The 12,582-nt window shown below is 41.9% G+C and overlaps 1 protein-coding gene across 1 annotated transcript; it reads right to left on the reverse strand.

The window, feature by feature from the left end:
• Positions 1–31: 31 nt before the first annotated feature.
• LOC111960666 (glucose-6-phosphate exchanger SLC37A4) lies at positions 32–4,971 on the reverse strand. Its single transcript, XM_023982796.2, has 8 exons — positions 4,387–4,971; positions 3,932–4,164; positions 3,486–3,732; positions 3,065–3,223; positions 2,599–2,684; positions 2,397–2,510; positions 2,156–2,294; positions 32–475 (listed from the first exon to the last, which is right to left on the reverse strand). The coding sequence occupies exons 1-8, from the start codon at positions 4,532–4,534 to the stop codon at positions 309–311; spliced, it is 1,293 nt and encodes a 430-aa protein (XP_023838564.1). The 5' UTR covers positions 4,535–4,971; the 3' UTR covers positions 32–308.
• Positions 4,972–12,582: the final 7,611 nt, after the last annotated feature.

Genomic DNA, 12,582 nt, shown 5'->3' on the forward strand with positions numbered 1-12,582 from the left:
TGTCTTGGTTTCAAATTATCACATTGACACATTTTCAATACTTGAATCTGGAATCTGTTTAATGCCATGAGCATTGAAAATAGTTAACACAACATGGTTGATGTATTTGCATCTGAATACATCTTCAGTGAAAATAAATATTCCCTCGCTCAACTCCATGTCTCACTATCTCTTAAAAGAAGAATATACAGGACCATGTCTCCCGTCAATTCAATTGAGCCTTTTTCAAATCAAAAACACTTAATAAATAAGAATGTACATTCTTATCCTAAATTTCCCACATTGACAGCAGAGAGTTGGTGTAGTGATCACTCAGTCTTCTTGGGGATGTGACCCATCTTGGTTCTGATGTTCCGCAGCAGGAAAAAGCAGATGGTAGTGATGAGACAAGTGATCTCTGCTACCCAGAAGGCCATTTCCCAGCTGTGGTGCTTGGCGATGGTGCTGAACGGCAGTCCAGAGCAGAAGCCACCAACTGAATGATACAGGAATGTCAATTAGGCTGGTTCTCATAAATAGGATATACAGATTTAGTTGTTGAACTACACTACCTGTCAAAAGTTTTAGAACACCTAATTCAAGGGTTTTACTTTATTCTTACTATTTTCTACATTGTAGAATAATAGTGGACATTAAAACTATGAAATAACACACATGGAATCATGCAGTAACCAAAGAAGTGTTCAACAAATCAAAATATATTCTTTGCCTTGATGACAGCTTTGCACACTCTTGGCATTCTCTCAACCAGCTTCACCTGGAATACTTTTCCAACAGGAGTTCCCACATATCCTGAGCACTTGTTGGCTGCTTTTCCTTCAGTCTGCGGTCCRTCTCATCACAAACCATCTCAATTTGGTTGAGGTCGGGGGATTGTGGAGGCCAGGTCATCTGATGCAGCACTCCATCGCTCTCCTTCTTGGTAAAATAGCCCTTACACAGCCTGGAGGTGTGTTGGGTCATTGTCCTGTTGAAAAACAAATGATAGTCCCACTAAGTGCAAACCAGATGGGATGGTGTTTCGCTGTCGTAGCCATGCTGGTTAAGTGTACCTTGAATTCTAAATAAATGAATTCTAAATAAATCACTGACCATATCACCAGGAAAGCACCCCCACACCATCCACCTCCTCCTCCATGCTTCACGGTGGGAACCACACATCCGTTMACCTACTCTGTGTCAAACAAAGACACGGTGGTTGGAACCAAAACTCTCCAATTTGGACTCCAGACCAAAGGACAGATTTCCACCGGTCTAATGTCCATTACTCGTGTTTCTTGGCCCAAGCAAGACTCTTCTTCTTATTGGTGTCCTTTAGTGGTTTCTTTGCAGCAATTTGACCATGAAGGCCTGATTCACACAGTCTCCTCTGAACAGTTGATGTTGAGATGTGTCTGTTACTTTAACTCTGTGAAGCATTTATTTGGGCTGACATTTCTGAGGCTTGTAACTCAAACGTATCTTCTGCAGCAGAGGTAACTGGGTCTTCCTATCCTGTGGCGGTCCTCATGAGAGCCAGTTTCATCATAGCACTTGATGGTTTTGGCGACTGCACTTGAAGAAACTTTCAAAGTTCTTGAAATTTTCTGGATTGACTGAGGTTCATGTCTTAAAGTAATTATGGACTGTTGTTTCTCTTCGCTTACTTGAGCTGTTGCCAAAATATGAACTTGGTATTTTATTAAATAGTGCTATCTTCTGTATACCCCCTACCTTGTCACAACACAACTGATTGGCTCAAAGGCATTAAGGAAAGAAATTCCACAAATTAACTTTTAACAAGGCACACCTGTTAATTGAAATGCATTCCAGGTAACTAACTCATGAAGCTGGTTGAGAGAATGCCAAGTGTGTGCAAAGCTGTCATCAAGGCAAAGGATGGCTATTTGAAGAATCTCAAATATAATATATATTTTTATTTGTTTAACACTTTTTTGGTTACTATATGATTCCATATGATGTCTTCACTATTATTGTACAATGTAGAAAATAGTAAAAATAAAGAAAAACCCTTGAATGAGTAGGTGTTCTAACACTTTACCAGTAGTGTACCTGTCTGGTACTGCTAGTAAAGCCAAGACACCAGAATACAATACAAAAAATGTGAGAAAAGCATTCATTAGAATTTGAGACAATCTGGTTGAGATAAACTTACTGTTGGCCATTAGGGCAACAATAGCATGTGACGTTCCACAATAGTTTGAAGGAGCACTCTCATTGGCTATCACGCCAAACAAGGCTATTGGTCCGTAAGATGAGAAGCCAAATGTAGCCCCCAAGAAGAGGATCCACATCTGAATTTATAACATAAAAAAACAAAACATGAACTAACAAACAGTCTAATAGTGTATTGGCTCTGAAAGGAGTTTTGATGGAACATGATGTGTTCACTATACCTTTGGGCTGTCTGGCGTGACAGTGATCCGGAATAGATACATGGAACCAAACATCCCAGCCATCATTGAGATCAAGAGAAAATGACGGGGGTTTCCATGRCTTTTCATGCCTTGCTGTACAAAAAGAAATACAGTACCTTACAAACACTGCAGTGATCTGTATAGAGCTCTGAATTAGTGTATGATGCCACTGTAAACCCACTTGTGCCACAGCCTTGTCAGAGAAGTATCCTGCAGCTAAACTGCCCAACAGGCCTCCCACCTCCAGGGCACTCATGTAGGAACTGCCTGTGAAAAAGAGCTGCGTTCAGTCAAACTTAACAAGAGGCAGTTATTATTGAGTTATCAACCGCAGTCTATTGCATACTGGTAAAACAGGCAGGCTAGCRTTTTTAGTCATGAATCTGCAGTGGTCACTAGCTGGCAAAGTCATAAAATCTGATTTTAAACCCAACCTTAACCACACTGCTAACCCTAATCCCTAACCCTAACCTTAAATGAATACCAAAAAGCACATATTTGTTTTAATACATTTTTACATTATAGCCAATTTTTACTTTGCAGCTGGCCTATCTAAGAGCAAATCACTGTTATGCCTCATGACAATACACGTCAACCTGCGTAAAACAGAGGGAAAACGCAGGTCTTAATGTATCAGACTTCCATACCCATGAGTGTTGACTGGCCCTTGTCCTGGATGAGGAAGAGCTGGCCCCAGTCAGTGCAGGCTGTCTTCACCCCAAACACCACCAGGTAGCCCACAGACAGCAACCACAGGTAGGGGGACAGGATGAACTCTTTGAAGGTGGTCTCATCACTGGATGAGCCTGGTAAGGGAGAGAGGTTTCAGTCACACTAGCACATCACTTAGAGTGTGCATGATCTTGAACTTGTTCACGCTAGCATGTGAGGGGCACACTGGGTGCAGAGTCCATTAACACAGAGTTTTACTGACCTTACAATCAATTGCACATGCAGACAATACACAAAAAGGCATGCGTTCAAAATAAAACCTGTGCACGTCACAGTCGCACATATTTTGCAATGTTTCAACCACAGGACAAGATGAGGTTAGCTCCCAGCTCTGACCTGCTTTGCCCTTCTTGGCCCCCCCAGTGTCTATGTTGGGCAAGCCCACGTCCTTGGGCTCGTTCCTGATCAACAGCAGGCAGACGAAGGAGACCACACAACAGGAGAGGCCTGAGATGGACAGGGTCGTCCTCCAGCTGTAGCTCTGGGCCATCAACGTTGCAATAATGGGGCCTAAACTCCCAGCCAGGTTCATACTGCAGGACAGAATCGCCCACCACGTCCCAAACTGAGAGGGCTCGAACCACTGAGGAGCAGAAGGGAATGACATTTCATAATATCAGACTAGTGATGTGCTTCATGGCTTGACACGACTAGTGTTGAATGGACAGGGATATACAAAATGGTACACTGACTGACCAGTATTTTAACAGTGCAGGCAATTGATTTAGACGTGTCTGACAACTTCATATCCCGTGGACTACAGTGTTACTTCCTGGTCCTACCTTGCGCAGCACCCTGCCACATGGGGGCCACCCCAGGCCCTGACCCAGGCCGTTGAGGAACCAGAGGCCAGAGAAAATGGCCACTGTGGAGGACCAGGAGAAGACCACATTGATGGCACCCACCATGAACAGGCCAATGGAGAAGAGCCAGCGGGCGCTGATCTGATCCGACAACACACCGCTGATGAACTTGCTTATAGCATAGGCCAGAGACTGGCTACTAGTGATCATGCCTGAGGGGTAGTGCACACAATACAGAGGCAGAACAATGTTTAATTGATTTTGGTACTAATATAAACATATACAAAGCATTAACTGATGTATCCCCATATGATCGTTCAATTAAACCAATCAGTCAGACCACTATCAGCAGTATCTAAACTTTAGTTGTTAATTGTTGTTAGGGACATGCAAGACAGAAACAGAGGAAAAGACAATAGTGAGGCTTCTCTTACCCAGGTCATCTTTGTCCAGCTTGATCTCTTGCATGAGAGAGGGCATCACAAAGGAAAATGTCTTCCTGTTGAAGTAGTACAGCGTATAGCCCACAAACATGGCCAGGAAAATGGTGGTGCGGTAATATCCATACCCTGCGGTTGCCATGATTTTTGCAGTGCCGAAAAAAAGTGCTAAATAAAAGAGGATTATAAAATAAAACTACAGAGGAGGGGAGACGCTCCTCTTGTTCGAGTGTGAAGTACTTCTGCCACCAGTGACTGAACTTTGGTGTCAGGATCCACGGTGCAGTGCAGAGCTGGTTAGAAGAGGGAGAGAGCTGTAATCAATAGTTGGGGTTAATGGTCAACTTCTCTACTCTAAGACTGATTTCCCCTCCCTTATCCGAGTTCTACAAGGGCCAAAGGGAAGAGGCAATAATGGAATTGACCTACTCCGATGCTGTTATCTTCTGTAATGCTGCTTGTATTGTCCAACAGTCTGTAAAGAAAATGATAGACACTCCTGATTCCTCTTATATACCTTTCACCCCCCTCTTGCTGATCCTGACTGTTCCTCCCTGCCAGTGTGCCTGGATGTTATTAGTTAATGATTCATTGGAGAGTTCAATGCTGACTGCAAGCCCAGAGGGTGGATCCTCCTCAGCCCAGGGGGTGTGTGAAGAGAGATGACCATCAGCACAAAACACAACCCCATTATCACGGTGGGTTGATTTGTGTGAAAATGCATCATAATCTAGGTTTCCATTCAATTGGCAACATATTTTCTAATGCGAATAACACAAAGGAAATATGCGCATTTTCCCAACAGTGATGTTTCCAAACGGACTTGTTGCAGATACAAATCTGTGCGCGATGACGTTGTGCACACATCATACACTTTTTCGCAACATTTGTTATGTACCTAATAAAAATCTAAAGTTCAATGTGTTTCCATCACATTTTCGATAGCAAAATGTGCCTACTCTGGTCTTGGCACGTGAACTCTAGCCAACAGCTCGCAGATAGATACAGTGCGGGTAAACTAGTCTACATTATGAGATTATTATAGAGAGAATATTTGTATTTGTCGAACCGTAGTCAAGCATCGATGATCTGCGGGAATAGGCTACTGAGAATGTGGCCGTAATTCCAATCACTGAATTAAATATGTGTTTAATGATAATTCGTTTTTTTTTTTTTTACCTGTAGCCTAATCTGACTGACTGTTACCGTCAATCTAATGATTTATAGCAATTGATCGTCAGTTGCGATAGAGCTTTGATAACTTCTAATTTAATTAATTTAACATGGCCATTAATAATTGCATAATAACAAGGTCACAACAATTCACCCAAAAGTTATAGGCTATTTATTCAATTTGTCTGCCAGCTCCAGGTAGGCTAAACAAGGGGAACAAATTGATTTGCATGACTCCAGCGATATAGTTATTTCAACATATTTATTTTATCAAATGGTAGACTACAATGGCATAATGGAACCCTCGCATGCTTCTGTTATGGGGAAAAGTCCTCAATGAAACTGACATTAAATGTGGAGAATGATACATTTGCATCTGTTGACCATCAAGTAGCCTATTAATTAAAAACATTTAATAAAGTTGCCAATATTATGTTTCAATTTTGTAGTTCAGTAATTTTTTGAGTTGTCCCGCTTTACCAAACATAGCTACAGTTGAAGTCGGAAGTTTACATACACTTAGGTTGGAGTCATTAAAACTCATTTTTCAACCACTCCACAAATTTCTTGTTAACAAGCTATAGTTTTGGCAAGTCAGTTAGGACATCTACTTTGTGCATGACACAAGTAATTTTCCCAACAATTGTTTACAGATTATTTCACTTATATTTCACTGTATCACAATTCCAGTGGGTCAGGAGTCACTAAATTGACTCTACAGCTTGGAAAATCCCAGAAAATTATGTCATGGTTTTAGAAGCTTCTGATAGGCTAATTGACATCATTTGAGTCAATTGGAGGTGTACCTGTGGATGTATTTCAAGGCCTACCTTAAAACTCAGTGCCTCTGCTTGACATCATGGGAAAATCAAAAGAAATCAACCAAGACCTCAGAAAAAAAATTGTGGACCTCCACAAGTCTGGTTCATCCTTGGGAGCAATTAATAAACGCCTTAAGGTACCACGTTCATCTGTACAAACAATAGTATGCAAGTATAAACACCATGGGACCACACAGCCATCATACCGCTCAGGAAGGAGACGCGTTCTGTCTCCTAGAGATGAACGTACTTTGGTGCGAAAAGTGCAAATCAATCCCAGAACAACAGCAAAGGACCTTGTGAAGATGCTTGAGGAAACAGGTAAAAACTGTATATATATCCACAGTAAAACGAGTCCTATATCGACATAACCTGAAAGGCCACTCAGCAAGGAAGAAGCCACTGCTCCAAAACCGCCATAAAAAAGCCAGACTATGGTTTGCAACTGCACATGGGGACAAAGATTGTACTTTTTGGAGAAATGTCCTCTGGTCTGATGAAACAAAATATAACTGTTTGGCCATCATGACCATCTTTACGTTTGGAGGAAAAAGGGGGAGACTTGCAAGCCGAAGAACACCATCCCAACTGTGAAGCACGGGGGTGGCAGCATCATGTTGTGGGGGTGCTTTGCTGCAGGAGAGACTGGTGCACTTCACAAAATAGATGTCATCATCAGGATGGAAAATTATGGGGATATATTGAAGCAACATCAGTCATGAAGTTAAAGCTTGGTTGCAAATGAGTCTTCCAACTGGACAATGACCCAAGCATACTTCCAAAGTTGTGACAAAATGGCTTAAGGACAACAAAGTCAAGGTATTGGAGTGGCCATCAAAGTCCTGACCTCAATCCCATAGAAAATTTGTGGGCAGTACTGAAAAAGTGTGTGCGAGCAAGGAGGCCTACAAACCTGACTCAGTTACACCAGCTCTGTCAGGAGGAATGGGCCAAAATTCACCCAAATTATTGTGGGAAGCTTGTGGAAGGCTACCCAAAACGTTTGACCCAAGTTAAACAGTTTAAAGGCAATGCTATCAAATACTAATTGAGTGTATGTACATTTCTGACCAACTGGGAATATGATGAAAGAAATTAAATATTAAATAAATCCTTCTCTCTACTATTATTCTGACATTTCACATTCTTAAAATAAAGTGGTGATCCTAACTGACCTAAAACAGGGAATTTTTACGAGGATTAAATGTCAGGAATTGTGAAAAACGGAGTTTAAATGTATTTGGCTAAGGTGTATGTAAAATTCCGACTTCAACTGTGGCTGAAGTAGGACAGCATGGAGAAGCTAAAGTGAGACAGTCGTATATGCTTTTCCAATGGAGGAATGAGATCCAGTTTACATTAGGGATCCTGTACTTAGTTACAGTGCATTCGGAAAGTATTCAGACCCCTTGACTTTTTCCACATTTTGTTACGTTACAGCCTTATTCTAAAATGTATTTAATACTTTTCCCCCTCATCAATCTACACAAAATACCACATAATGACAAAGTGAAATCAGGTTTTTAGAAATGTTAGCTAATTTAGAAAAAACAAACAAACACCTTATTTACATAAGTATTCAGACCCTTTGCGATGAGACTCAAAATTGAGCTCAGGTGCATCCTGTTTCCATTGATCATCCTTGAGATGTTTGTACAACTTAATTGGAGTCAATTTGTGGTAAATTCAATTGATTGGACATGATTTGGAAAGGCCCACACCTGTCTATATAAGGTCCCACTGTAGACAGTGCATGTCAGAGCAAAAACCAAGCCACGAGGTCAAAGGAATTGTTCGTAGAGCTCAGAGACAGGATTGTGTCGAGGCACAGATCTGGGGAAGGGTACCAAAAAAATTCTGCCGCATTGAAGGTCCCAAAAAATACAGTGGCCTCCATCATTCTTAAATGTAAGAAGTTTGGAACCACCAAGACTCTTCCTAGAGCTGGCCACCTGGCCAAAGAAGGGCCTTGGTTAGGGAGGTGACCAAGAACCCAATGGTCACTCTGACTGACCTCCAGAGCYCCTCTGTGGAGATGGGAGAACCTTCCAGAAGGACAACCATCTCTGCAACACTCCACCAATCAGGCCTTTATGGTAGAGTGGCCAGATGGAAGCCACTCCTCAGATTAAGGCAAATGACAGCACACTTGGAGTTTGCCAAAAGGCACCTAAAGGATTTAAGATTCTCTAGTCTGATGAAACCAAGATTGAACTCTTTGGCCTGAATGCAAAGCGTCAAGTCTGGAGGAAATCTGGCACCATCTCTACGGTGAAGCATGGTGGTGGCAGCATCATGCTGTGGGGATGTTTTTTCAGCGGCAGGAATTGGGAGACTAGTCAGGATCAAGGGAAAGATGAACGGAGCAAAGTACAGAGAGATCCTTGATGAAAACCTGCTCCAGAGCGCTCAGGACCTGACTGGGGGGCGAAGGTTCACCTTCCAACAGGACAACGACCCTAAGTATACAGCCAAGAGAATGCAGGAGTGGCTTCGGGACAAGTCTCTGAATGTCCTTGAGTGGCCCAGCCAGAGCCCGGACATGAACCCGATCGAACATCTCTGGAGAGACCTGAAAATAGCTGTGCAGAAATGAGTTTGAGAGGATCTGCATAGATGAATGGGAGAAACTCCCCAGATACAGGTGTGCCAAGCTTGTAGCGTCATACCCAAGAAGACTGAAGGCTGTAATTGCTGCCAAATGTGCTTTAACAAAGTACTGAGTAAAGGGTCTGAATACTTATTCTAAAATTGATTAAATTGTTTTTTCCCCTTATCTACACACAATAAAAAAATGAATAAAAAAATGAAATATCGCATTTATATAAGGCTGTAACGTAACAAAATGTGGAAAAAGTTAAGGGTTCTGAATACTTTCCGAATGCACTGTATATCTATGAGCAAAATCTTTTGATATCGGTGTGTGTGCATGCATTTTGCAAAATTCGGTATATATTTTTTTACTGTTCCTTCAGAAAGTATTCATACACCTTGACTTGTTCCACATTTTGTTGTGTTACAGACTGAATTCAAAATGGATTAAATCTTTTTTTTTCGTCACCAATCTACACACAATTCCCATAATGACAAAGTGAAAACATGTTTTTAGACTTTTTGGCAAATTTATTTAAAATCAAATACATAAATATTTAATTTACATAAGTATTCAAAATGAGTCACATGTTAGAATCACCTTTGGTAGCTACTACTGCTGTGAGTCTTTCTCAGTAAGTCTCTAAGAGCTTTGTACACCTAGATTGTACAATATTTGCCCATTTTTCTTTTGAAATTCTTCAAACTCTGTCAAGTTGGTTGTTTATCATCATTGCTAGACAGCCATTTTCAAGTCTTGCCATAGATTTTCAAGTCTATTTCAGTCAACTGTAACTAGGCCACTCAGGAACATTTATATAGTCTTGGTAAGCACCTCCAGTGTATATTTGGCATTGTGTTTTAGGTTATTGTCCTGCTGAAAGGTGAATTTGTCTCAGAGGTTTTCCTCTAGGATTTTGCCTGTGCTTAGCTCTGTTCCGTTTCGTTTATCCTAACAAACTCCCTTGTCCTTGCCGATGACAAGCATACCCATAACATGATGCAGCCACCATCATACTAGAAAATTTGAAGAGTGGTACTCAGTGATGTGTTGTGTTGGATTTGCCACAAACATAACACTTTTTATTCAGGACATAAAGTTTATATCTTTGCCACATTTTTATGAGTTTTACTTTAGTGCCTTGTTGCAAACAGGATGCATGTTTGGAATATTTGTATTCTGTACAGGCACCCTTATTTTCACTTTGTCATTTAGGTTAGTATTGTGGAGTAACTACAATGTTGTTGATTCATCCTCAGTTTTCTCCTATCACAGGCATTCAGCTCTATAACTGTTTTAACTGAGTTAGGAAGGATGCCCAGTATTGACTGGGTGTACTGATACACCATAATTAATAACTTCACCATGCTCAAAGGGATATTCAATGTCTGKTTTTTTTTACATTTATTTTTCACCCATCTACCAATAAGTGCCCTTCTTTGTGAAGCATTGGAAAACCTCCCTGGTCTTTGTGGTTGAATCTGTGTTTGAAATTCACTGCTCGACTGAAGGACCTTACAGATAATTGCATGTGTTGGGTACAGAGATGAGGTAGTCATTCAACAATTATGTTAAACACTATTATTGCACAGAGTGATTTTTAGCAACTTATTATGTGACTTGTTATGCACATTTTTACTCCTGACCTGAATTTATTTAGGCTTGACATAACAAAGGGGTTGAGTACTTGTTGAATCAAGATTTATAGTTCTTATAGCCTTTAGCTGTACCCTTATCCTCCTCCTCCTCTGTTCCTCTGGTGATGTAGAGGTTAATCCAGGCCCTGCAGCACCTAGCTCCACTCCCACTCCCCAGGTGTTCTCATTTGTTGACTTCAGCAACCGTAAAAGCCTTGGTTTCATGCATGTTAACATTAGAAGCCTCCTACCTAAGTTTGTTTTACTCACTGCTTTACCACACTCTGCCAACCTGGATGTCCTAGCCGTGCCTGAATCCTGGCTTAGGAAGGCCACCAAAAATCCTGAAATGTCCATCCCTAACTATAACATTTTAAAAGATAGAACTGCCAAAGGGGACGGAGTTGCAATCTACTGCAGAGACAGCCTGCAGAGTTCTGTCATACTATCCAGGTCTGTGCCCAAACAATTCGAGCTTCTACTTCTAAAAATCCACCTTTCCAGAAACAAGTCTCTCACCGTTGCCGCTTGTTACAGACTACCTTCTGCCCCCAGCTGTGCCCTGGACACCATATGTGAATTGATTGCCCCCCATCTATCTTCATCTAAGCTAGATGCCCTCAATCTCAAAAATTATCAATGAACATACCAGGTACAACCCCAAATCGGTAAACACGGGCACCCTCATAGATATCATCCTGACCAACCTGCCCTCTAAATACACCTCTGCTGTCTTCAACCAGGATCTCAGCGATCACTGCTTCATTGCCTGTGTCCGTAATGAATCTGCGGTCAAACAACCACCCCTCATCACTGTCAAACGCTCCCTAAAACACTTCAGCGAGCAGGCCTTTCTAATCGACCTGGCCAAGGTATCCTGGAAGGATATTGACCTCATCCCGTCAGTAGAGGATGCCTGGTTATTCTTTAAAAGTGCTTTCCTCACCATCTTAAATAAGCATGCCACATAATAAATTTAAAAAAACAGGAACAGATATAGCCCGTGGTTCACTACAGACCTGACTGCCCTTGACCAGCACAAAAACATCCTGTGGCGTACTGCATTAGCATCGAATAGCCACCGCGATATGCAACTTTTCAGGGAAGTTAGGAACCAATATACACAGGCAGTTAGGAAAGCAAAGGCTAGCTTTTTCAAACAGAAATGTGCATCCTGTAGCACAAAATGCAAAAAGTTCTGGGACACTGTAAAGTCCATGGAGAATAAGAGCACCTCCTCCCAGCTGCCCACTGCACTGAGGCTAGGAAACATTGTCACCACTGATAAATCCACGATAATTGACAATTTCAATAAGCATTTTTCTATGGCTGGCCATGCTTTCCACCTGCCTACCCCTACCCCGGTCAACAGCCCTGCACCCCCCACAGCAACTTGCCCAAACCTCCCCCATTTCTCCTTCACCCAAATCCAGATAGCTGATGTTCTGAAAGAGTTKAAAAATCTGGACCCTTAGAAATCAACTGGGCTAGACAATCTGGACCCTCTCTTTCTAAAATTACCCGCCGCAATTGTTGCAACCCCTATTACTAGCCTGTTCAACCTCTCTTTCGTATCATCTGAGATCCACCAAAGATTGGGAAGCTGCCACGGTCATCCCCCTCTTCAAAGGGGGAGACACTCAAGACCCAAACTGCTACAGACCTATATCTATCCTACCCTGCCTTTCTAAGGTCTTCAAAAGCCAAGTTAACAAACAGATCACTGACCATTTCGAATCCCACCGTACCTTCTCCGCTATGCAATCTAGTTTCCGAGCTGGTCATGGGTGCACCTCAGCCACGCTCAAGGTCCTAAACGATATTATAACCGCCATTTTCTCTGCATATATCAATGATGTCGCTCTTGCTGCTGGTGATTCTCTGATCCACCTTTACGCAGACGACACCATTCTGTATACTTCTGGCACTTCTTTGGACACTGTGTTAACTAACCTCCAGACGAGCT

This window comes from Salvelinus sp. IW2-2015, linkage group LG4p (genome assembly GCF_002910315.2).
Source record: "Salvelinus sp. IW2-2015 linkage group LG4p, ASM291031v2, whole genome shotgun sequence".
In the NCBI taxonomy this organism is placed as follows: domain Eukaryota; kingdom Metazoa; phylum Chordata; class Actinopteri; order Salmoniformes; family Salmonidae; genus Salvelinus; species Salvelinus sp. IW2-2015.